Source organism: Rhipicephalus microplus, chromosome 1 (genome assembly GCF_043290135.1).
Source record: "Rhipicephalus microplus isolate Deutch F79 chromosome 1, USDA_Rmic, whole genome shotgun sequence".
Lineage (NCBI taxonomy): Eukaryota > Metazoa > Arthropoda > Arachnida > Ixodida > Ixodidae > Rhipicephalus > Rhipicephalus microplus.
Genome location: NC_134700.1, coordinates 78396802 through 78423818, shown reverse-complemented (window position 1 = coordinate 78423818; position 27017 = coordinate 78396802). Strand labels below are relative to the sequence as shown.

Here is a 27017-nt window from a genome sequence, read left to right as displayed (position 1 = left end):
AGGTGCTTTCATGGCTTAGCAGCTCTACCCTGCAGTGAAACCATTTTTACAGGCGGTTACATGCGGATTAATATACACCTATTCGTTCATTTTGAATACTTCGAAATTTTCAATATTGCGATATTTTAAAGTTTCAATAACTTAAATTTGCATCAAAGCAAATTCGAATACTCTACTTATCATTCGAATATCCAAAGCATTTGAATATTTGCACGGGCCTAGTATCAGTAATATGCAAAGTGAAGTTAAATGAAGACAAATTTATTATGCAGGAGGACCAAGTCATCCAAAGTACGATATATCTCGCTCTGTTTTAGCCTCTACTTGATGCAAATAACAAAAACGAGTGGGGTACACAATTGCACTTATAGCGTGTCAAAGGGCTAAAAAATGAACACTTAGGAGATGAAGAACTATATGGACACACAAACCAACCCACCAACAACTTCTGATGATACGGTCTAGCTTCAAACATCCTAGCCCTATTAAAGGGCCACACACCAGGTTTGAAAATTTTCAGCTGACAAGCGCAATGCGTACATGGGGCGTTCACAATCACATCTGCCAAAATTTGCAACGCTATGCACCGCGGAAATGGGTGAAATATCAAGATGAACGCTGCTCTCCCTTCCTTTCGCGGGCGCGCGCCTGATGAGGGCATGACGTGTACGCACGAATTGCCCTACATACACGGCAGTGCTGTGACGTTGGTCCTTTACGTAGACGACTGCGCTCTGACGTTGCCAACAGTAGCACATGACATAGCGAAAATTATTTAACACATGCGTAGTTTATGTAATTTATTGCTTGACGAGATTAATAAAACTTTAGATAAATGATGCGACCGAACAAGAGAATGTGCACATCTTTTTTTCATTTTTTTTTCTTGTGAATTGCTTCGAGATGCAGGGCTAATGTGCAGACGTTTCACATGCATTCGTGTCTCTGCAGTCAGCGCATCGAGCAGATGACAGCCGTGGAAGCGAAAGTAATGCTCCTACGTATTCCTGCACTTATTGTCTAGAGTATAAAGTTGGGCATGTTGGTAAGACATAGTTGATCGATGTAGCGCGTTTAGAAACATAGGACAAGGGAAGGGACAGAAGGGTACGCTTACTTCCAACAAAATCTTTATTTCGAGGAGCGTACATATATATGCTCACGAAATTCAAAGACAACGAATAAACAGATGAAAAACCCTCTATTGCCATGCGCTAAAAACTTAAGATCTCAAGAACGACAATTCTTTTTCACAAAGACCGAGAGAAGGAGTGCTGACACAGTTTAGCCCTGATCTACTAATCTTTTCTGCTTCAATAATCTCCCTTGTCACTTTATTTCTGTTTATTCCTATGATTACCGTATCATGAAAAAGTGGTTTGCAGCCACACGTGCTGCAATGTAGTGCCAAAAAGCCATCTCGACCATTTCTTACGTTGCAAGCGTGTTCACGGAGCCGGTCATTGATGCACCTGCCAGTTTGTCCTATGTAGTATTTACCGCATGAAAGAGGTATCTGATAGATTACAAATTGCGCGCATGTGACAAACAGTGTTAAGTGCTTTTTAGAGCATCCCGGTTTTGCATGTGAAACAACTTTCATACACAAGTACGAGAGCTTTTTCGGGGCAGAAAACACCACTTTTACATTAGCCCGCTCCCCAACCTTTTTCAAGTTGTGGGAGATTCCATGCAGATAAGGCACTACGGCAAGCTTCTGTCGTCATACTGGCTCAACATGAGGGAAAGCTTGCTGTAAGGACTGAAGCTTCTTGACCAGAATACCCGCGACGGAAACCTGTACGTGAGAGGGGTAGCTAGCGTCCAGAAGTCGTTCTGCTTGTTCCTTGAAACTAGCTGCCATCAGATGTGGACAAGACCGCTGTAAGGTGTTACTAAAGCACATATTTACAATGCCTCGTTTTACGAGCTTAGTATGGGCGGAGTGGTACAGAAGCAAGGGTTTGTTACTCCTCGGCTTGTACATCCAACAAATGTGGTCTATGTGAAAAATGAGAGCGATATCTAAAAATCCGAGAGTGTTATTAACAGGCAACTCATGGGTTAAAACAAGGGGACTAAACCGCTCCTTGATGAAGTTGAAGATATCTAGGGCACAAAAAGTGGGGTCACAGTCAAGAAGAATGAGGAAGTCATCAACAAATCTAAAGATGCGCATGATTCGGTTGTCACTAAGGTCACCGGAAATGGTTCTGTCGAGCTTGGCTAAAAACAAATCACTTAAGATTGGAGCAATGCATGATCCAATACAAATGCCCTCCTTTTGAAGGTGGGGTTCCCGTTCCATTGAATAAAAGTAGATTTCAAATCAAAGGATAAAAGTTCTAAAAAGCTACTAGACGATATACCGGCACTATTTTGAAATGTTATGCTACCAAGCTTGTCAATGCACTCTTCTACACAATTAATAATCGATTTGTGAGGCAACGAATAATACAGATCTTTTACATCAATGGAAAAACCACACATGTGCTGATTCGAACGGGGTCGGACGAAATCAAGAACTTGATGGGAATTTTTCACGAGAAATGGGTCATCTACTGTTAATAGACCAAGCTTACTTTGTAAAAACAACGCAACATTTTTTTGCCACGTGCCATTTTTTGAAACGATAACACGAAATGGTTTTTCAGGCTTTTCAGGCGAAATGGTTTTTCAGATCGGCAACAAGACGGGATGATAAAGGCAAGAGTAGCGTTCACAGGCTGGAGCCGTTACAGCTGCCCCCGGAAGTGTCGAAAACCCTGTCACTAGGACCGAAGTTTGCGGTAGAGTCAAGGCTTTCCGCACCTGAAAGGCTCTCCTTGGTCCGCCGAATTCTGGGAAGGCAACTGACTCGGAACATGACCGGTGTGTGTCAGCAGGTGTTGATGTGCTCCTTCGTTCGAAGCAACACTCTTCCAAATTGCCGCTGAGAAAAGTGGAGGCCTACCTTAGGAACAACGCCCTCGCCATACTTCCAGCCGACAAGGAAGGAGGGTTTGCTGTTCTTTCTTACAAGCTTTTCAGTTCTAAAGCAAGTGAAGCTGTTTCATCTGTTTTCAAAAATTACGATAATGTTGTTCTTTCTAAAGTCAAGTCTCAGGCAAAAAAGATGTGTGAAAAGCTCGACCTCAGTAAACTTGTTAGCGACATAGCAAATAGCAAAAAAGATTGGCTTGAGGTATTCTTCAGTGCGAAAACGCATAAGCCTGAAAAACCATTTCGTGTTATCGTTTCAGAAAATGGCATGTGGCAAAAAAATGTTGCGTTGTTTTTACAAAGTAAGCTTGGTCTATTAACAGTAGATGACCCATTTCTCGTGAAAAATTCCCATCAAGTTCTTGATTTCGTCCGACCCCGTTCGAATCAGCACATGTGTGGTTTTTCCATTGATGTAAAAGATCTGTATTATTCGTTGCCTCACAAATCGATTCTTAATTGTGTAGAAGAGTGCATTGACAAGCTTGGTAGCATAACATTTCAGAATAGTGCTGGTATATCGTCTAGTAGCTTTTTAGAACTTTTATCCTTTTATTTGAAATCTACTTTTATTCAATGGAACGGGAACCCCGCCTTCAAAAGGAGGGCATTTGTATTGGATCATGCATTGCTCCAATCTTAAGTGATTTGTTTTTAGCCAAGCTCGACAGAACCGTTTCCGGTGACCTTAGTGACAACCGAATCATGCGCATCTTTAGGTTCGTTGACGACTTCCTCATTCTTCTTGACTGTGACCCCACTTTTTGTGCCCTAGATATCTTCAACTTCATCAAGGAGCGGTTTAGTCCCCTTGTTTTAACCCATGAGTTGCCTGTTAATAACACTCTCAGATTTTTAGATATCGCTCTCATTTTTCACCTAGACCACACTTGTTGGATGTACAAGCCGAGGAGTAACAAACCCTTGCTTCTGTACCACGCCGCCCATACTAAGCTCGTAAAACGAGGCATTGTAAATATGTGCTTTAGTAACGCCTTACAGAGGTCTTGTCCACATGTGATGGCAGCTAGTTTTAAGGAACAAGCAAAACAATTTCTGGACGCTGGCTACCCCTCTCACGTACAGGTTTCCCTCGCGGGTATTTTGGTCAAGAAGCTTCAGTCCTTGCAGCAAGCTCTCCCTCATGTTGAGCCAGTAAGACGACAGAAGCTTGCCGTAGTGCCTTATCTGCATGGAATCTCCCACAACTTGAAAAAGGTTGGGGAGCGGGCCAATGTAAAAGTGGTGTTTTCTGCCCCGAAAAAGCTCTCGTACTTGTGTATGAAAGTTGTTTCACATGCAAAACCGGGATGCTCTAAAAAGCACTTAACACTGTTTGTCACATGCGCGCAATTTGTAATCTATCAGATACCTCTTTCATGCGGTAAATACTACATAGGACAAACTGGCAGGTGCATCAATGACCGGCTCTGTGAACACGCTTGCAACGTAAGAAATGGTCGAGATGGCTTTTTGGCACTACATTGCAGCACGTGTGGCTGCAAACCACTTTTTCATGATACGGTAATCATAGGAATAAACAGAAATAAAGTGACAAGGGAGATTATTGAAGCAGAAAAGATTAGTAGATCAGGGCTAAACTGTGTCAGCACTCCTTCTCTCGGTCTTTGTGAAAAAGAATTGTCGTTCTTGAGATCTTAAGTTTTTAGCGCATGGCAATAGAGGGTTTTTCATCTGTTTATCCGTTGTCTTTGAATTTCGTGAGCATATATATGTACGCTCCTCGAAATAAAGATTTTGTTGGAAGTAAGCGTACCCTTCTGTCCCTTCCCTTGTCCTATGTTTCTAAACGCGCTACGTCGATCAACTGCACTTATTGTGTTCATCTATTCTACTGCGTCTAAGCGTTTCCAAACTATCCCGCAGAAACAGGCAGAAAACCACAAAAAATGCTGGTCAACAAAGCAACGCCGCCCGCGTGCTTGGGGGTCGGACTTGTTTGGGCACATCATGCGCACGTGACCTATTGGTCGGATGCCGAAGAGAGTGGGGAAGAGATTTGGCTTGCGAAGGCAACGCGAAGAAGCAGCAAGGGTTTCGAGCTCGCCTCCTCTCATCCACGTTTCGTGCCACTTAAGAAAAACTTTTTCTCAGCTCGTAATGAACCGAATGAAAAAATTTTTGTGGCATAAGGCTCCTCATCAGACGCACAACAATTTCCACTGTCTAAAATTTTTTATGGGCACCTGGAGATTGGCCTTTTAAGAATATTGTTATGCTCCTCATCAGACACACAACTTCCACGGTCTAACTAAAATTTTTTATGGGCACCTAGAGATTGGCCCTTTAGGAATATTGTTATGTGCTTTTCCCTTTATCAGTCCCATACTAACTTAGTGTCTCTGACAATGCATTTCACGCCTTGTCTCCACAATTAACTGCCACCAGCCAATTTCTTGCCGAAACTCCTCACTCCCAGAGAGGTTGACCAACCCTCCAAACTATCATAAGAGATACTCTTTCCAACTCTCAAAGAGATTGACCGACCCTCCAAACTATCATAAGAGATACTCTTTCCAACTTCTTTCTACCAATGCCTCATCACTGCTGGCGTGATTCTCCGCTGCTTCTATCCACTTAGCATATGATTGTCATGCACCCCGCCTGTTTTTCAAAGCTTGCACAGCTCACCGAGAATGCCCCCCGGAGCCTCTTGCTCCTCCCTCCAAAGCATCCATTGCAGGGCTTGTCGCTGGTGGGCCATCAGGGCAGTGCGTACCCCTTGCGGCTGGGGGCTCTCGTCCCACTCGTCAGGTTGGCTGGACAGACTCCTGCTTGACCCACACCAAGACGAGCATTAAAAATAAAATTGCGGGTGTGTGTAATTGCTATAATAATGGACATTTTCAAATCAAACCAAAAAAACTTTATTTCTACTTTGTACAATTTTACAGGTTGAGGACAATGAAGAAACATCTGCCGGGAAGCAGCTGGACTAGTCTGCAGCCTAACACAATGAATGGCGAGTGGGCACTGCAATAAAAAACAGTCCATAAACAAACCAATACATATGACGCGTGCAAAATAGAAGTAATAGATAATAGCCTGACTTCAATGAGTTGTGGTCGCATTTCAAAACTACCGTATTACTCGCATAATGATCGCACTTTTTTTTTTTTAAACTTGACTTCAACTTCGGGATGCGATCATTACGCGGGTAACTTTTCCGTGAAAATATATTCTGAGCACCGGAAATGCAAAAAAGTCGCTAATCAGAATTTTTACAGTAGCTATCATGAACATAACCAAAAATAAAAGTAAATTAAGGCTTACCCTTGTAATAAAATGCACGCATTACGCAGGAGTGTGCCATGCATTACATGCATGGCACACTGCCCTTTTATTTTTTACCTCTCTGACCCCCTAACGTTCATTCAGACTCCGAAGCATCACTGGCGTCAGTGTCGTCGCCGCACGATTACCTGTCGGAACCAGCAGTGTCTTCACTGTCCCACAGAGGGTCATCTTCCATTCCGTCGAGCGCGTTGGAAATGCCAGCGACAGTCCATTCCGCCGCATGAAGCGAGTCGTCCAGCCGGAACTGGCGCGGATGTCCTTTGTGGCTATTTTCAGCCTCCGGGAAACCACGCCTGCGTCCATATCATGTCTAATGACACTGCATAACCGTTCTTGCACATGTCCTTCACGTATTCGAGCACTGCCTTTTCAATGTCAAGGAACTTGCCAGATTTGGGTTCACGGAAAGCCCATCGCATGCTGTTAGTAGCCATGAGCATGCCGCGCTATTTTTTCCAATATCGGATCCGGACTTCGTTGACACCGAAATATCTGCCGGCAGCACAGTTGCTGTGCTCTAGCGCGTAGTCAGGCGCCTTCAGCTTGAACGTGGCAGTAAAGCTCGCATACTGCCCCATGGTGAAACGGTGCTTCAACAGACGGTCACAAAGCACACCAAAAAAAAAGTAATCTCAGGAAAAAAAAACATTGCTGAGGGATGAACACAGGTCGACCAACAGGCGGCCACCGCTGTAACAGTGCGGGATGTCAAACCAAACATGACGGCTGACGGAGCGAAGCACTCCGTGGAGCGAAGCCACCGCATTTTTTTTTTTCTTTGCGCCAGTTATGGAGGTTGTGAGTAAGTCACATGCGTGAAAACAGTTTCTTCCATCTAAACAAGAAATTCTTTCATTTAAATCAGTAAATTTATGGCATTAGCATAGTGATGCCCGCTTTCAGATCACAGAAATAATGATAGGCGCGTTCAGCTAAACTTCGCACATGACATGTTAATGCGGCAAGTTCAGGGTGCGATCATTACGCGGGGGAAAAAAAGGTCGAATTTAGACGACAAAATTTAGGGGTGCGATCATTATGCGAGTGCGATCATTATGCGAGTGCGATCATTACGCGAGTAAATACGGTATGATATTCCACTGTGAATGCATTCATGAGCCATTAAAAAAGAAGCATATTTATGGAGAGTATCCCTGAATGAATCGCAATCTTATTCATATGAAGCACACGATCAAACGCTACCGTAAACACGGCGACAAGAAACGGCTCCATAGCCTGCTACGCCAATTCTAGGAAAAGATTAATGCAGCAAGATATCCTTTTTTTTTTTTGTCAAGCTCTCCTTCCTTCATGACAAATCAACAAAAAAATGCCTGTCTTAGCAGATATGCTATCTGTGTGCCAGAATATTTCTATAAAATATATATAACTTCAAAATATTGTGCGATACCTGATTACTGGCACTCAGCGAGGACAGTTACAATTCATCAATATGGCTTCCCATTAGAATTAAATAACTACAGGCCAGTGTCCTTAACATCCAGAGCTTGTTAGCCATTAGAACGCAATATTTAAGGCTGTTATTATACAACTGGAAGACAATCAACATGCATTTAAGTCTGATATATCCAGCTCAACTCGGTTAGCTGAGATAACTTGTGACTGTAAACTCACTCAATTTGTAGATTTTTTTTTTAAGCATTCTATGTAGTACCCCATGATGATTTAATTACAAAACTGTATGCAATTGGTAATGACCACAACATTATCACCTGGATTACGTACCATTTTGTCTTCAAGAAAACAACTTGTGACAGTCACTGACAGCATTTATAACACGCTAGACGTTCACTCAGAAGTGCTGCAAGGCTCTGTGCTTGCACAATTATTGTTTTTAGTGTACATAAACCATCTTTACTTATCAGTTCACTCGCCTGTGATGAAAGTCAGACTTTTTGTGGACGATTATGTTGTTTATGCCGACATGGATCAGCATTCTGACAAATTCAGGCTTAACACTTTCATGACCAGGCCTATCCCCATCGATAGCATGTTGTCAGTATTTACAACTTCAATATTTGTCCGGTTACGAGCACTTGTGGACATCTTACGCTATCCAACGTGTAAAAGGAGAAGTATTTTACTACAGTCGAATCTCATTAATTCGAACACGCTTAATTCGAACTTCCAGTTAATTTGAACTCACGATGAAGTCCCGTCGGAGCTATGTGTATTCCAATGGGCGAAAACGTCCAGTAATTCGAACGCGCAACCACTTGCGACGGTTAATTCGAAAATATCGAGCTCCGAAAATGCTCTCAGCACCCCGCCCAATCCCGCAGCGGCACCTGCGACACCTCAACGCTGCGCGCGAAGGAAAAGAAAAGGAAAGAAAAGGCTGCGGTGGAATGTTTGCTCTCTCTCAAATGCCGATCTGCGACGCGCCCGGGTCACGCTTCTCCCTTTCCCGTCACTGCCACGTAAAGACCCTTCTCCTTCCAATGCCAAGCGCGAAGCGAGAAAGGAAAAAAAAAAAAAGCTCTCGCTGGGTTGAATGAATGTGTGGTTGAAGGAAAGGAAAAAGGCACTATCTTCTGCAGCCCTTGCCTCTTGCGGCCTCTTACGCCTTGAAGGGGGGGGGGTCTCTCACGCGCAGGTGCCACACTTCCCCCTTTCTCGTCCCTGCCACGTAACCCTTCTCTTTTCAATGACGCATGCAAAGAGAGCAAAAAAAGAAAACTGCTGTGAAGTGTTGGTTTTCTCTCAAATGCCGATCTGCTTCTCTTCGCATGGAGGCGCTCCTCCTTTCTCGTCACGTGCTGGCCATGATGCGGCTGCGAGAGGCTCCGCTATGCAGTGGTTGTTGTCGTCTTCAGAAAGTGTTGGCGCTGGACATTTTCGCGCGCAACTTCTCTTGCCAGGAGAATGGTGAAGCCAAAGTAGAAATGCTTTGCAAGCTGCGTGCGAAATTGACTCTCTGCAAGGCAAATGTGTGCAGACACGCATCACCAATTACTTCAATTAATAACGGATGTCCTGTGGTTTGATGCAAGTCTTCTGAAACTTCCCCCTCGCGTGTTAGCTCAATGCACATGCGCCACTGCATGGAGAGCCCTCTGTTTATTTAGCTTTCATTAACAAGAACTTCTTTTATTTCGAACAAAGTTTCGGGCCCCTTCGAGATTCAACTGTATTTTCACTGTTGTGTTTCTGATTTTCACCTCGTGGGAATTTTAAAGCTGTAGTAGGATTGGACTTCGCAGGCCCACTATATATAGAACAACAAGAGCTACATGGTGACACATCAAAAGCTCATATCCTGCTGTTCATCTGTGCGACGACTGGAGCAGTACACCTTGAACTGACGAGTACAATCTCGTCCAGCACTTTCTTGCTAGCATTCCGGAGGTTTCTTGCTCGCAGAGGAGTACCCGCAACAATGTACTCGGATAATGCTCTCGCCTTCAAGAAAGCATCACGGGACCTCAGGAGCATCTGGAGTGTCATGAAGAGCTCTCTATTTGCATCTTTTCTGCTGACCTACAGCATAGAGTGGAAGTTTATTGATCCAGGTGCACCTCGGTAGGGCGGTTGATGGGAGAGGCTTGTCCGGACTGTCAAATCATCGTTGCTCAAGGTGATGGAAAAAGCAAGCTGAGCAGCAAACAAGCTGAGACGATCCTACTAGAGGTAGAAGCGGTTGTTAATTCAACACCGCTGACGTACACGTGTACGGACGCCAGAGAGCCCTCTCTGATATGTCCAGCCCGTTTTCTTGTTGGACGTTCATTGTTAGCGCCTCCGGAGCAGAGCAACAATGACAATGATGCCATCAGTGCTCAAGCTAATCGAAGAGACATGAACAAAAAGTTGAGATACCAACAGAAGATGATGGATCATATGTGGATGCGATAGAAAAAAAGAGTGTTAGAACTACGGGTACTTCACCTATACCCAGCTCATCCCAGCAGCTGTCTCCGAGTGAATGACGTGGTGATAATTGAAGAGCCTGGCATTTCCAGAGGAGTTTGGCCCCTTGGGCGATCACGGACGTTTACCCTGGACAAGGTGGTATAATACGAGCTTGTCGAGTGAAAGCTCAAGATGGAAAATTTTTCAGAAAACCAGTCCAGAAATTGTACAGGCTGGAATTGAGCGACGCTACTGGGGGATGAGAGTATGTTGGAAAAGAAAAGAAATAGACGTGTGCAGGCTAGTACTGCAAGAGAAGAGGAAGAAGTTGGAAACAAGAAACAGTGTTCAGTCTGGTTTCTTCACCGACCGATAGTTTTCCCTTACAAAAGCGTCTTTCTTTATGTGCGGGTGAGCGTGCATAGTTTCAAGGATGGTGTCGGCGTCGCGTGTGACTGCTTCACGAAAACGACGAATTTCGGAGGATTTTTGTGCATCTGGGCTGAAATCTTCAAATGATGACAACAGCACAGGCTCAGAGACGACATTAACGCTTCTGATTTGAGCACAGACGACAATACTTTGCCAAACCGCCCCGGAAAATCTGCGGTCCTCCGCCAGAAAGAGTAACTTTGTGCTTGGGCCGTGTAATGGCCGGCGCGTGTCGGTGTAAGTTGATCCGATGTGTTCTGAAGGATAGGGGCTCTTATCTTCAGGGTGTCCAGATCCTTCGTGCGAGACCACTTTCCAGAACAGTGCAAAAAGTGCAGTTTCGTGCGCGGAGGCAGCCGGGAGTGAACCTCAAAACTGTGCTCCGGTGTGCCGCACGGCGTTTTGAGAGAGCTGTCAACTTTTTCTCTTTGTTTTTTGCTACTCAAGTTATTGGAGAAAACACAGAACAAATGTTTCCTGTGAAACATGCACACCAAACCTGTGTCTTGGCGCAGTGCAAAACTGCTTAGCACGGTGGCATGAAAGACGCCACATAATAATAATACTAATAACAATAATCTTTATTCTGTCATGTTACGGTTACATGCCAACAAGACCAGGCAAAAGGAAACAGACGTAACTGTTTCTTGACTAGGCCTATATCCCGTCGTGTAATGTAATGGTATTCTTGATACACAAAAACTTTTGCATTAACAGCGCTTATATTTACAGGATATTTGTGTGTGTTTTTTGTGCTTAAAATGTATATTTAGGTTTTCTTTATCCTTATTTTGTTCAAAGCAGTGCTGATAGTTTTATGAAATTCTTCTGTTCATGTTACAATTTTGTTCACTTGATCATTCCTTTTCGTACTATTGTTAATAAATTTGTGATTCAAAACTGAGTTTGTTTGAAAGATAACTCCTTTCTATACAATTTGATACTCTTTGGTTGTCATAAAAATTAACGTTTTATAGACTACCTAAAAATGTTCGAATTTCTCGTGGTCACAAAAGTGTTAACGATGCACTGCTTTCCATCTGCACCTGGTGTGATAAATGGGGATTGAAGCCCAATGTACCAAAAACTACATCTATTGCAGTAACGAACAAGCAAAATCTGTTAGTATTTGATTATACCATGAATAAAGCTTGTGTTAAAAAGACTTCGGAAGTGAAATATTTGGGCGTCACGCTCGCAAGTAAGGTAAGTTAAGGGACGACGTGGCAATGAAAATTATCTTTGTCATTTATCAAGCCAAAGGGATGAAATTCGGCATACAGATGTTGTTTGTTGTGCTGATATCATAACTGAAATCAGTTTGAGCTATCTAATATAACTTTTGAGTTGTAACACTTGATAGATTCATTGTCATCCCAAAATTGATTAGCTAATTGGACAAAAGTGCATCAAAATTTTTGCATAAGGATATTCACAAGGATCCATTTTTGCCATAATGCTATTGATTTATTTTTAATATTTATGTAGGTAAACCAAAAAATTTTTTGAAATGTTGTGGACATAATGTTTTACCAATAACTTTCGCAAAAAGCCAATTACAAAAGTCTGTATAATGTGCACACAAATACGAACAGCATTAAGGCACTCACCAATGTCTAAGAATCTAAGTGCAGGAAACAGAATGGCTATAGCTTAATTTATTGTGAAATGGCACAGGGATGACTGACAGCAACTGCTCAAAAAATGAAAGCTGAGAGAATGGAGCTCAAAGAAATTGGAGCTAGAATCTGATAAAATGGAACTCTGAAGGAAGCTGGCTTTATTTTTTATTGGAGAAATGCATCTTTGTGGCTATCTTGTGCTCCAATCTGTCCACTTTATGATGATGCCAATATAGTGGCACTGTGCCAAGGGAAAGCTTCAAATTTGCATTTTGCTATGCCCCATTTTCACACAGCTTTTGACGACAGACCACCAGTAAACAGCTTTTTTCTCAACATCCACTACTTATTTTGATCTAAAATAACACTATGATGTAGAAAACTTCTTTTGGTATTGCTTTGTTTTGGTCTCAAGATTACAGCAAAAAAATTAATTAAAAACTGAACATTGTGACCAAGTTTACAATTACCATATAAGCAACATCTGTAGCAATGCACTCAAAAAGTTAGCATTCATAAAATGCAAACTACGTCTTACGTCACCATCTGCAGAAATTAATCGCTTACGAAGCTGTTATCAGGCCTAAGTTAGAGTTTGCAGACCTCGTCTGGGGTCTGCATCAAAAATAATTAATTAAACAAATAGAAAGGGTGCAAAAACTAGCATTAAGGTTCATTTATTGGAGCTACTGTCGTTTCGCGAGCGTATCTGCCCTTCGCAATAAGGCAAAGCTAAAGACATTCACTCACCATAGAATGGTCTCTTGGCTTAAAATCATTCATTAACTATATCATGGTCACTTCGAAATACCACCTGAACGTTACGTAATCGACCTGCCTATGTGCTTCGATTGCATTCATCATAATAAGACTATTAAGCAACCAATCAGTCACCTCTACATTCATTATTTCCTCATGTTGTTACACTGTAAAACAAGCTACCAAAAGAAGTCCGTGCGAAAGAAAGAAAGTTAAAAAAAAATAAAAAGATCAAAGGTGGGAAGTCGACCCATTAAGGAGAAACTCATGCGCAGCGGGGTGGGCTCCTTTCGCCTACCATGGTGACAATTTTAGATTGCCTGACACACGTCGAGAACTCGCCAGCACAGGATCATAATCAGATGCGGACTTCCAATTACTTTGGCTGTGCACAGTTTGGTTTAATTGTTTGCACTCTTCCTCGTTACTTCATTTTTTTTACTTCGTTTCTTTGTCTTTTTTTTTCCTGGTCTTCCTAGTTCCCTCTCACTTTTGTAAATATCTTTCAAGGCAAGAGGTACGCGGCAGCAAACAAGCTTGAACGTCGACGTTAGTTTTAACTCGTGCCCAGACGAAAAGAGAACTCTTCCCGAAACTGTTAGAAAATAAATACGTCTATCACTGTTGACAGCGCTTCGATAGTGTTCTAACCCACATGTGTGTGTGAGTGTGTGTATATAGGTATATGTTTTTTCTTATAATCCATTTCTGATATTGCTACTAACATTTATGTACCCACTGCTGCTTGGGCCAAAATAAGGTCTGCAGTATTTGTAAATAAAAAACAAAAACAAAGTGAACTTGTACGTTACATAGTACCGTATTTACTCGCATAATTTGCGCACTTTTATTCGTGAATTTGGGGTCCTGAGAAGGGGGTGCGCAAATTACGTGGGGTATTTGCAAGCGCATTCAGAATAACGCGCACAGTATATACGTTTCAAAAAAAGAAATAAATTGAAGCACTAACAAATGTATTTGTTATTTTTAAAAAATTAACGCATACTTTAACCAGTCAGATCCAGTCACGTGCGGTCTAGCAGGAATCACTGATCACGAAGTGCAATTGGAAATCATCGTCACGGCCGTTGCCATCGCCCTCCCAAAGCACATCGTCCTCGGTCCCACCGAGCGCGTTCGAACGTCCAATTTTTTTGAAGCTCTTTCGACAATGCTGGGAGAAACTAGGTCCAATGACACGACAATACCGGAAGAACTAAGCATCCCCACATAATTGAAAAGGCCTCCTTCAATGGCAGGAAACTTGCATTGACAAGCACGTACTCTTCTGCTCTCTCGCGTACCGAGCGCGCCGTTCGTCACGTTGAACTACATCCCCTTGAAGTGCTTTGCAGCAGCACGCCTCCAGTTTTTTTCGGCGAAATTTACAACAGCGAACTTTAATTTTGCCGTATATATAATTATTGTAGCACATGGCAAGGAAACTGCCAAAACGTGTTGGAGGGATGGCGAAACTTAAACTTCCTATGTCGACCAAGCGTGCATTTCGGCACAGATGCAGAGAACGATGGGAACAGTTGGAGCGACAGGCCCTCCCACGCCGCCAATGCAGAAAGTCGTCCGTGCCGTGGTGATGTAGGCGTGCAGTCTCTCCATTATCGCAGCGGCAGAGATTAGGAGATAGGGGGAGGCAAACGCTCAAGCAGTTCTGGCGACCTGTCAACAGGTTTGAGTTCGAGTGCGGTATTCTAGGGACCCTGGTTCGGGGCAAGTTCCCAGAAGAAGGGACGTCCCACTCGCAGTATGTTTGACAGGGCTTGTCTACTCGGCGAGGCGCGCACTCAGCCGAAGCATCGAAATGTCCAAAGGGGCGCACGCTGGCGAGCTGGCTCGGGTGGGTAAGGGAGCGCCAAATTACATGAAGGTGTAAATTATGCGCGTAAATACAGTATTTTAAGCTTTATTCATAAATTTTACGTACGTTACCCTCCCTGTAATGATCCCATGAATAGGGCTCACACTATCACATAACTTATAGAACAGCTGCCCCACATACAGGTATTTTTTTAAGAAAGATGTCACCCTTTGAGATGATGACTGATTGTGACGATAGCACTGCTTATGCTCAACACAATATTAAAATTTAAGGACACTTCTTATACTCCAAAGAGTGTTTGGCTAATACTTGTGTTTTTCGAGGAGGGGTCGGTCAGACCAGAATACAATGCACATGCCTCCCTCCTCACATGATTGGGCACGCTTGGCACATCAACACTATGCAAGCTAAGCGAGGGTGCTGTAGTGTCCGATGCGACCCGTGTCCATCCGTTGGTGCGCCCCGGCGGCCACCTGGCCCCGTGCCAGGGCACAGACGGACGTGAGCAAGAGATATTAACGGCTTTCACTTAAACCTTGTTGGCATACCACTGTGCCTATTATTGGCACAATAAAAGCTGGGAAGAAAGGACTTCAATGAAATTGTCATTGGCTGCACTCTGGCCCTGCAAGAGAGATAAACTTCAGCAGGCATCCACCCTGGATTTGCACTGGACTGATAGTGCCTACTGTCGACTAATAATGAACCAAATGTGGCACCCACATCTATCTTGCATGATAAGTTCTAGGATGCTAATCTTAATGTGACAGTTCCATCTAACTTCATTGAAACTCACATTTTCTGTTTTCAACCTGAAATAATTTCTGCCATAGCATTGCTCTCTAGATGTTACCTTTTTAGCTTTCCAACTAAAGGAAGCCGGAAAGAGCTATCCTGGCAGAGTACATGTCCACAAACTCTATTGAATTTGTATACCAACCTCTATTGATGACTGAGCGGCAACACGCTGCGTATTTTGCATTATGCTTTTATGATGCACTCACGTGTTTCCTTTAACAAAAGAGAGGGTTTGTCATCGCAGCATCAAAAAACATCTATCTCTGATGTGGGTGCCTCTCTGTGTCTCTTTGAGAATGTTTCTTTTTGCTTATAACAATGGTGCCTATGCTAAAAGGAGTGGCACCCACTGGATCAAGGGCTGCAGGCGAGCGGTGCACTGCTGCGACAGGCCTCTGGAGATGCGAGTGCCCAGCGTCTCTGAGGTGGCTCCTTTCTTCACTGCAGCCGACGAAACGGCCACTTTGCTGAGCGGCAATGGAGACGTGAGGAGAACGCGGCGGTCGTATACGCTATGCAGTGCACTTGTCGGAGGCCGAGAATCTTCCTGGCAGACGCCGACACGTGCCACGGGGCTAACGGGACGCCTCTTGGCCACGACGCTGTCACCAAGTCCTGGTCCTGTTGGCATCAGAGGTTGGTGTTAGGCAATAGCATTCAGAACGGTGAACACACTTTTCCATCAGGACAACCAGTGGCAGCTGTGTTACCGCAATTCCGCATGAAATACGCCTTTGCCGTGGCATTAGTAAAAAAAAATGCCAGGCCTGCGCAGAATGGACAGCACAGTCACAGCGAAAGCTAGAAAAGCGGCCTTTTAAAGCCTTGCTTGATCCTTTTTCGTGGCCCTCACCCACTAAGGGGGATTGGCCAAGAAGCCGAGAGTTAATATAAGTCAATACCTTAAGATTATCCAGGCTAGAAAAATGGTATTACTTTGTTTTGAATTGGCGGGATTATTTTGGCATAATGTGAAAAAAAAAGTGAAAGAAAAGAAATAATAGAATTTGTTGAATAGCTAAGGTGTAATCGTTATATGAAATTCTTCAGAAAATTCAGTCATTACAGTATAATAGTTAAATATTAAATGTTAGATTGGCTAGTAAAAACCGAGAGCTGATCAATGGCTCAGCAAGCTTTTTTTAAACACTCTATACTACAAGCACACTGCTGGGTACCCACTACGCCATAATTATAAATTTTGTGTAGTAGGCCAGCATTCATGATGATGATGATGACGGCCTAAAGGCGCGGCACACACCCACTCTAAGGGATTGGCCAAAAAACGAGTATTTAGATACGGGGATCACATATTTTACTTTTAAATCTAATGATTCACTTAAAAAACAGCACCAACAACGAGGGACGAGAGAAAGAAGGAGACAGACAGCGGCACTGACTTACAACAAGATTTATTTGCTAGAACCGCACAATATATACTTGGGCAGCATCTGACAAAAAAAGAGAAAAATACAAAACAAACAAAACAGAATCCACCTAACAACCACGCCACGTTAGCCTAATCTAATGAAATATAAAATGGTTAGAAGAAATCAAATTTCACTAATTGAGAGATTTGCAATCAGAACTGTCTTGATTTTATAAAGAATCTTTCTACAGCAAAACAGATATCCTGGTGACAATGACTAAATGAGGAGGCTCCCAAGGAGAAAATATTAAAGATAATGAAATCCAATTTAATTCAATTAAAAGCCGCTTTAAGAATGTTTTTCCTCGGTGACTTGAAGTGACTACACAATAAAAAATAATGCTTTCGCTGCAAAGCATTCACTATGCTATCCTTCCTCATTCTTTGGAAAAGAGTGGTATCCGCTACACACTTGTTAGGAATTTTGTGAAAATTTTTTTGTGCAGTCGCTGACAATGATGAATAAATATGCCTGAAGTGGGCATGCGCCACAGTTAATAGGTGATCAAGGACAATTTTCTAATATGTTGGAGCATTGGACAACCCACTCGTTACACGATTGACATTGTATGACGCCTGGCTGTTCCTCTGATGTTCTAAAATGTTTTATTAATCATATTAACAAAATTCCTTGTTGACGCCACTGAATACGCAGACCGCTCGCGACTTGCAATCATGGTCGTTGATTGGAAAGGGGAAAACGAGAATATCGGCAAGTATTCGATGTGATCATGCACAAGAAGCGGAGGAAGTAGCAATGGCGCTCCCGCTCACAGATCCGTCATGCACTACTGTCCTCTGTGACTCGAGACAAGCGGTAAGAAACTTCGCCAAAGGATGGATCTCGCAACAAGCGGCCAAAGTCCTGCGCAATAGAAAATTTTATCAAGAGGTAGAGCTTCAAACCAGACTCCTGCGGTTTCTGGCTCACATGGGAGAGGTATCAGAGACACACCGCAACCTAAACGAGACGGCACACGCCAAGGCGCGCGAGCTCGTGAACCCCGCCGGCGACCGTCCTCTATGGGGATACACCAAGGACCGTTTGACGACCTAAAAGAAAATTACCAAGGCTTTCTACCTGGCCCGCCGAACCTTCCCTCCACCCAGCGAGAAGCTGAACAGGATGCAGGCGGTGGCTCTACGACAGCTGCAGATGCACACGTATCCCAACCCATCGCTGTTTAACAGACTATACCCCAATATATATCCAACCAATATATGCAAGATATGCCATATTGAGGTTGCCACATTAAATCACATGCTCTGGGACTGCAACAAAAATCCGCAAGGTGCTGAATTCGGAACCCTTCCGCTGTGGTGGGCTGCTGCCCTGTGCAGTGCCAGCCTCAGTGACCAACTCTGGGCCGTCCAGCAGGCCCGCGAGGCGGCGGTCACAGGCAAGGTCTTCATGTCCCCACGCGAGAGACCTAAGGCCCGGTCGGCGAAAGCTCTGCCGGACTTCCAATAAAGTTGTTACCAACCAACCAACAAGATTCCTTTCCCGATATCAAGCTTGCTTAAGGCCAGTTTAGAAACGAGTTCCAAGCACTGGCGTGGCTCAGTAGTAGAATACTGGGCTGGCACGCAGCAGACCTGGGTTTGAATCCCATTTTGTCATTGGTGTTTTTTATTTACTGAGTTTCTTTCCCTCGATATTGGTTACGGACACCGGCAGCGGCGGCGGACAACTACAGCGCCGCGCGTGACCCGTGTTCTGATCTCATAACAGCTTTCGCTATAAAAGAGCTGCCTCCCCTCTTCCCTCTAGATTTTCTATTACGGGTTCGAATCCTATTCTGTCATTGGCGTTTCTTATTTACTGAGTTTTTTTTTCCACTCGATACTGATTACGGACACCGGGGGCGGAGAACTACGACGCTGCGCGTTATCCTTGTTCTGATCTTACAACAGCTTTCGCTATAAAAGGGTTGCCTCCCCTCCTCCCTCCAGATTTCCTATTAACGGCTGAATCTATTCCAGATATGTAGTATGCAGCCTCTTTCGTAAATGGGTGTGAATGTCTTATTACAAAAACAATATATTTTGTGTGCCTCTCTCAGTAAACCACTACTTTGCTTCCCCTACCCAGTGTGGACCTTGTGGGCGTGGACCACGTCCCAAAGAAAGATAGGAGCAACAAAAAAGCGGTCTCTCACAGCATGAGCCACTGTTTCAGCGGCTTCAATTATAAACTACACTATTACACTACACTACTCGCTGACAGTGCTACGATATAATTTTTTAGCATGCTATGGCTTTGATTCTTAGTTACTGTATATATGTTGAAGTTTAGATGGGCCTAATACGCATCCTTCATTGTGTGACTGACTAATCCCGTTGTGCTGCTTCTGGAGGGTTCCACAAAGGTGCACGAGTACATATTCTAGTCACTTACAGCTCAATGCTCTTGATCTTATCTGTAATTAGGAGATAGGTTGGCAAACAAAAGATAACTTTGCAAATGCAAATTCATCATGTGAGTACTTCTGAATACTTTAAATCCCATGCAATGCTTTCAATTTCCTGCACAGAACAAGGTACAGAGCATCAAAATTGCTCCCCACTAAGGTTACATTGTCATGAAAAACATCTACACTGTCAGAGACACGTTATAAACAAAGCTATAAAACTTACATAACATGGTCCCCACATTTTCTCATCACTTTCACAGTTGCTGCCACGCACACCTGAAAAATCCTATTGACGGCAGTGTCACATTTCATTACGCCTATGTGGCACTGCGTCCTTCACTAGAACTAACAGGACAGAAGAGCTTTGTTGTCAAGTTTCCTTGGTGCATAACACATTCGAAATTCAGGGGCTCATGTACTTAGTGCCTGGATGAAATGGCTTGGCATATGTTTGTAAACATAACACACTGCTTCTATTTTGCAATATTTAAGAACAAGCTTTTACGCAATAATTCTGCCAATTCTCAGTTTAGATGCGCACAGTTTAACTTCTTGAAAAAGCTAAAGTGCTAATGCAATGTGTCTACTTCTTTAGTATTGTTCTGATTGTCACAGTAGCATTGAGTAGATCTTAATTCAAGATTGCCGAGACGGCTCTTTTATTCATGCAATAATGTATTTTAAGAACATGACTTCATTACTATCTTAAGAAAAGTCATTGCCGCATATTCCTAGCTTTGGCAAGACTTCAAAAAAACAAGACCTATTTTTTCTGGTACCCACCATTATACTGTACTTGCCCATATATTATGGAAAGGAAATAACGTATTTCATTACACAGTTATGGCTATACTGAAATAAGTGATGAAAGAAAGTCATTTGCATTCTGGCCAATTGTCAGAAAAATTTGCCTAGCGTGCATAAATAACTATTCCACAAATGTTCACAAGTGTAATTGTACAATATGACATGAACATTCTATAATTTTCATTCCAACTACTCAGCTAGAACTTTGCTGTAGGAGTGTTTTTAAAGCTGCTTGTACGAAGTTCATTTTTCAGACAATAGTTTAATTAAAGTTCATATAATAGTGAGGCTCCTGTCATACTTTGCCGTAGCTAAAAGTACCCTATTGCAATTAATTACAAAATATTCGATAAGTATCTTTCAATTCACCTGCTCAAGGGCAGTTTATAAGCTTACAATGAGGGGTCACCATGTAATCAGTAGGTCCTCTCTACACTACTGCTCTACAAAAGTTGTAGAAGAAAAATTACAGCGAATTTTATGATGGGCCTTTCATGGGGCCCATCATATGTCAAAGGTTTAAAGGAACACTAAAGAGCAAAACAATTTTTCACATATTAGTATAGTACAATTTCACAGTCCCGAAAACACCACTCTTACCAGGAGACGTCACTTGGTGAGTGAGAAAACACACGAAAAGAAAATGCAGCTGGAGACGCCACTGCAAACTCCCCACACCAAACATCATGACGTCATAGATTTCGACGGCATCTGTTGGGTATTGCGTAGTTTCTAATAAAAAAAATGAAGCAGACTGTCATCTACGGGCACCACAGACGTAACACACGGAGTTTCAGAAAATTTCGTTGGGCCCATGTCACAAAAGCACGAAAAATACGGCTTAACGTTCATGACGTTATGTACGGAGAATTTGGAGCGAAATTTAAAAATGAAATTTCAACTTTGATTTTCTCAAGTAATAAATGAACTTATGATCGTGAAACTTGTGACATTAAAGTTCTCAGAGTGCAGTTTATCAATCTGTATCAAAACATTGTTCCCCTTGAATGTCGCTTTTAAACAAAAGCAGCAGCCACAAAGGAACTCTTGGAAGGGCAGAAAGAATTATTTCCACTTGCAAAGAAATAGTAAAGCCTATGCAAAGCAGAAATACACATAAAGAAAGGTGTATGAAAGAACCAGCCAGCTAAAGAATACAATTGCTAACTTGAACTCTGAGGAGATTTCATTCCTTAAAGAAAGCTAGGCTTTTTCTTAGGAGTGCAATTTCTTTTTTTGTTTTTCTTTGCAGGTTTTCCTAGACTCAATTGTCTCACTGTACGGGTGTACAAAGGATATCTCTAAAGCACAAAATACGTGACGTGCTTTTCCTTTTAATGACTAGAAACACAGGTTTCTTTGAGGACTGAGAGTTGTTTGGGCATTTCTGGCATCAAATATACATTTTTGGCATCACATTTGCCAGAAAAAAAGGTCATCCAAAAGTAAGTCTAGGGATTCACTTTCGGCTAAAACTTACATGTAAGTTGTCTTCTAACATGCTGCTGAGAGAAATGTAGAGGGTTAGCTCTGAAATGACTTAGTAAAAATGCAAACCACCGACCCAATGGACAATAAAAATGACAGGAGGCCATGAGACTTCCAAATGAGTTCATTGCAAAACATGGTTTCTTGTATGCATTTCTCATTTTATTGCAGTAGATATAAAGAGTCCATGTTGCAAGAAATGCATAGTTCATTAGCAAGAAAGATCAATGTTGACCATGAGTATAAAGATGCTGATGTAAGCAAAAAAGAACTAGCAGTTCCCTGTGTAAATACAGCCAACGAGCTAATATTACAAATGCGACTTTGACTACTAAGTGCCTGATCTCGCTGCTGGCTTTCATGAAAGCGGTAGGGTGGAAGAGTGTCTGCTACGCTCTATGGTGGGAACGACCAAGCGAGTGATTTTGCAGCACGTGCAGTGCAAGCCATCCCAAGCAATGGACGAACCACTGGACGGACAACAGGAAAAAGCGATAATTTCCCGCGTTCGCTGTTGTGAGGAGAGAGGGCAGTGACGAAAAGACAGAAGGAGAACGTGGAAGAGCGATGCAAGCGGTGATGCAGGAGGGAGCTTCGACGAAAGATTACTTGACTGCTATGCAGAATGCTGGAGCTCGATTCCAGCTCACGCTGCGACTTTTGTTCTTTACTTTCATAGAATAGAATATTACATCCTCCAACAACGTCGACAGTCTCCCTTCTACGACACAGGCTGCTCCACTCTGTCACATTGACATTTTAAGTCTGGGGTGACACAAACTGTTAATCGTCTGTTGCACATACTCTCATACTATGGGCAGCTGTATGCAGATGTGTGCCACAAGTGACTGGTGCAAAGAATTTCATAACATTTGCAACAGGGAAATCGTAACATTTGTGCCATGACCTGTGAATCAAGTCCTTCATTCAATGAAGTCCTCCTGAGTTAATTTGGTACATACGGAGCTAAGGACATGACTACGAAGCATTGAGACATAGGTAGACAGACAAATAGAAATGGTCCAACTGTCCTTGGTTCGCAAAGAAATGCTTTGCATTTAATAAGCAGGATTTGAGATAAAATAGATCTCGTACATTTAGCACGACTGTGACACGTTTTACCACAGAGCCATGATTGTGCTTGAAATTGCTTGTAAACAAGACCTTGTAGAGGCATCATATCAGCAAAAGCGTCATATTAAGGAAGCACTGACAAAAACTTCAGATATTTTCGAATTATTTCTTTAGATAAGAACACAGGTTTCAAGAACCCTAAAAATAAAAGAGACTATTGCTGTGCCCGGGAATGCATCAAATATGCATTCCATAATACTGCCTACATTAAAATTACGCTTTCGATATTTAGGAGACAGCTTCCCATTGACAAGTCATCTCAGTGTGATGTCACAAAGAGAGAGCAATTCGAGATGTATTAGCAGCATATTTCGTTATCTGTTCATGACGCACATTAGCAATGATAAGTGAATTGTCCAGTGATTCCGACAGTGATTTCTGTGATTTAAGCTCCAAGCATGACCCAGAGTTCACACGCTTAGTGGAACGATGCTGACTCTTTGGGATAATGTTTACTTCGGTAGGGCTTGCCGATGCTTAAAGACGAAAACCCTTATATCAAAGTACAAGAATACCTTATACGTGTCTTTGGAGTCCAGTGAGGGGTGAGCATTAACACTACTTATCAATGAAACAAAAAATGGCTTTTTTTCAATGTCTCAAAATCGTGTCAGTGCTTCTTTAAAAGATACAACATTGCATGGCAGAGTCGCACTAGGCATCACACCATGTACAGTGCATAACAAGTGGGTGGTGGCTTGAAGCTGTCCATCCATAAGCGATAGGCTCATTCATAGTTACCTGTCAACCTCACCACAGTATAAACCAAGCAAAAAACTATGTTCGTGATGATAATGACACACATGCTGTCTTACAGCGGCATCGTGTGTACTTTGCTACTTCCCAAAACGGTGAATTGTGGCCTAATGAGTGCTTCACAGCTGTACTTTACTGTAGACGCCCTAGGATATTTTACAATATTAACTGTAACGTGCACAGGCATTCTCTTCCTGATGGAATGGTTCAGGTGCCCACTGAGAAGCAATGCATGGAAAGAGTACGAGAAGGCGATGCAAATGGGGCCTGAAATGATGTGGCGTCACACTATTAATTGAACTGCTTAAGCATCCTTCAAGCTTTAAACGCCAACAAAAGTGCATGTTACAGTGCACCATAGACAACAAATGTACATAAACAAGTAATGGATGGCTTGAGTGTCGTCACGCAGCTTCTAAAAGGACCTGGGAGTCTACGATGGTGGCTTCAATGGCAATAAAGTGGTGTCTATGTGAAAACGGGGCAGCGGGAATAAGATGCATTTGACGTACTGATAAGATCAATGTGACATTGGTAATGCCACGTCCCCACATGTTGGTGCATCAAAACGGCAGTTTCGGTGACGTCAGTGCAAGCCATCTATAGTACCACCGTATTGAAACAAGACAATTTATGGCCATGCAACATGCATACTTTCGTTTGAAACGCCTCAGTTTGGGTGATTCTGGTGAAGCTTCGACTCAAACACATAGATCAGAGCCAACATTATTTTTAGAGCAGACTCATCACGACATGATGTGATTATCTCGAGCATAACAGTCCTTAGACCAAAAGATTTGATGTTGCATTTCAATCCCTAAATGCTGCACATTTCAGTTTGTGCTTAAAACTGCCTGTCCAATGAAAGCATGTCATACATACCTTCCGCCGCACTCTCTGAAGGCGATATCAATATCCCCTTAGTTGAAACATCTCCCGTTGGGCATTGAGAGCTTGACTCACACTTGCTGCTCGACAGATCACCCTCTTCCGGAAGATGCTTGGGCGATGAGCTCTGCGCTCTGTAGTCTCTAGAATCAGGTGGCCTTTGCATTTCTGGACTCTTGGGCAGAGCGTTGCTCTTTCCTACATCCTCGCTTGACCTGTCACTAGGCTTTTTATCATTGCCTCTTGATGCAGACAAACTTGCATGATGTGCATCAGCACTATGCTTCGTTTGAGAGTTCTTGTAAGGCTGGCTGTCTTTAAAAGTGTCAAGTTTTCCAGCACCCCTTTCAGTTGGGGCACTCTTTTTCAGCTCTTTGGCAGTGGGAGCTGGCAGCTCGGCTTTTGTGTCTGCTTGTTGCACTGCCCTCTCGAATGCCATGCCTGATCTCTCCTCCCCTCGGGAAACATGTTCAGCAGCTGCGCTCGTATTCTTTGCAGAGATGCCTTTCGTGCTGGCATTACTTGTTGCCGACAGGCACAGAAGGGAGAGCTGGTCCTCCAGTTCTTTCAGCTGGTCTTTGAGCCGTCTGCCTCCGTCAGGAAGGGTGTTTAGCTTGATGGTTCCAATCACTTTCTGCACGTATAAAAACAGAACTAGTGTTGCGAACCAATGAAGCTTTGAGCATGCTTATTTTTTTCTTTTCGCGTGTGTATGTGAGGCCACCTTAATGAAAGTAGTGCACAGCTTGTCATTACCCTTTTACACTCGTAGGGTGAAAAACAATGCGAATTTTGAATTGGTTGACAGATTTTTTACATTTGTATCATTGCTTCCCGACATTTATTACACTCATAATTGCGTCCCCGCTTCTTTCAGACTTTTTTTCACCATTTTTAAGAAAAATGAGGTAAACGTGGCGACATAGAACTCCCGCTTTCATGCATCAGTTTCGCGTTCCGGGATGCAGCAAGGATCAGAAGGATGCAATAATATTAAAAAGCAAGTAAAGCTGCTACGGGGCCTAGTTGGTACGAATGCCGAATGCGTGGTTATTTGCGCTGCCACGAACTGGACGAAGTGACCACGAAAAAAAAAAAAACACACACACACACACACAGGACGTATCATCCTGTGTGTGTGGCCAAGTGTGAGTCAAGTTCTCTGGGGTCACTTCGTCTAGTTCCTGGCAGCGCGATTAGGACATGCATTGTAACGTATACATTCAAGAACACGTGCAAGCGATAGTACACACCCGTGAAATGAGGGCGAAACAGGCGCTCCCGCTGTTTGCATGGAAGTAGCGCGTCAACTTCGAAACAGAAGCACCGTGCTCGCGTGCTTCATTTGAAAAAAAAAACAAGAAAGGTGCAAGCACGGTACTGTAGCGTAAACTCTAACCTTTTTCTTTTGAATCTCCAACTCCAGTGCCTCTCTTGACTTAGTCGTGGGTGGGAACGTAGCCGCCACTTTCTTAGTCTCTGACGAGCCTTGCAGCGGTGGTGCGGGTGGCATCACCACTACGTGTTGGCCGGCCACGCGATCATCGCCACGGTGACGCGAGAACGCCTCCGATTTTTCTCGACGGACACTCTCGGGTTGCTCGCCCGTTTTTTTGCCGCCCTCACCCGACGATTCCATACTTCGCGCCACAGCATAAAACACGCGAAGCGTTGTCAGCGAGGCATCGCGCGTAGACAAATGATAAACTTTTTGGTTCACCGCCAAGATCGCAAACCCACGAGTCGACAAACCACGAAAGTTATTTTGCTATCTTGTTAGTATCGTACGTAAAAAGACTATTTAAGTTATTTTTCTACAAATCTAAAGGCTTCATCACACAAACAAAATTTATTCTTGTACTATCTAAGAAACACGAAACTTCTCGAAACGACTAGAAAAGTATGGCAGAGACTGCTGCGCCGCGCGGTGCACAAGCCACCCCAACGCCTTCTGTACTTTGAGTACAGACGCGTTGGGAGGCGTCAAAGTCACGGAGAAAAGAAATCTTCTGCACCGTACGAAAGTGACGTCACAAAAACTGTCACAACATACGTCGTTTCCGATTTAGCGTGTTGTTCGAATTTACTGAATCGGAACGTGACTCAGCTGCCCAGCATACGCTCACTTGCTGCTGCTGCTGGAGTATGGCTGGTTGCTGCTTCTGCGAGATGTCTAGAGGCCTTGTTCTGCTACATATTCGCAAGCCTCGAACATCATCTTCATCTAAGCTCAACCGCTCATTTTCATTGCTATTTTATATTTACTAACGTTGTTTATATCCATCCCAATACAATTTTTGTGATTTTTCGCGTATAGAAGGATTGCACGTGACGTCATCCGTTTGAGGCGCTAGCGGCGTTTGCCTCTACCATGACCTACTACACTCCTGACCTGCCCAGAGAGCACCTCTTCCAGCGCCCACGTTCTAGTTCATACCTTCTGCCGCTAGGGCCGTCACCTACGAGCGGCGTGGCGCTAG

General features: G+C 43.3%; 1 protein-coding gene across 5 annotated transcripts in view; it reads right to left on the bottom strand.

The window, feature by feature from the left end:
• Positions 1-26800, bottom strand: part of LOC119178658 (transcription termination factor 2-like) — a 123429-nt gene extending 96629 nt beyond the window's left edge. For 3 of the 5 annotated variants that reach the window (XM_075869558.1, XM_075869552.1, XM_075869565.1), the window contains exons 1-4: positions 25937-26799; positions 24532-25171; positions 15972-16242; positions 5635-5774 (exon numbers count right to left, since the gene is read on the bottom strand). In XM_075869558.1, coding sequence (XP_075725673.1) covers positions 5635-5774; positions 15972-16242; positions 24532-25171; positions 25937-26176 — 1291 coding nt within the window. In that variant the 5' untranslated portion in view covers positions 26177-26799. Of the gene's footprint in view, positions 1-5634; positions 5775-15971; positions 16243-24531; positions 25172-25936 lie in introns of all 5 variants that reach the window. The other 2 variants (XM_037429880.2, XM_075869572.1) reach the window with 2 other exon arrangements.
• Between the last annotated feature and the right edge of the window lie 217 nt (positions 26801-27017).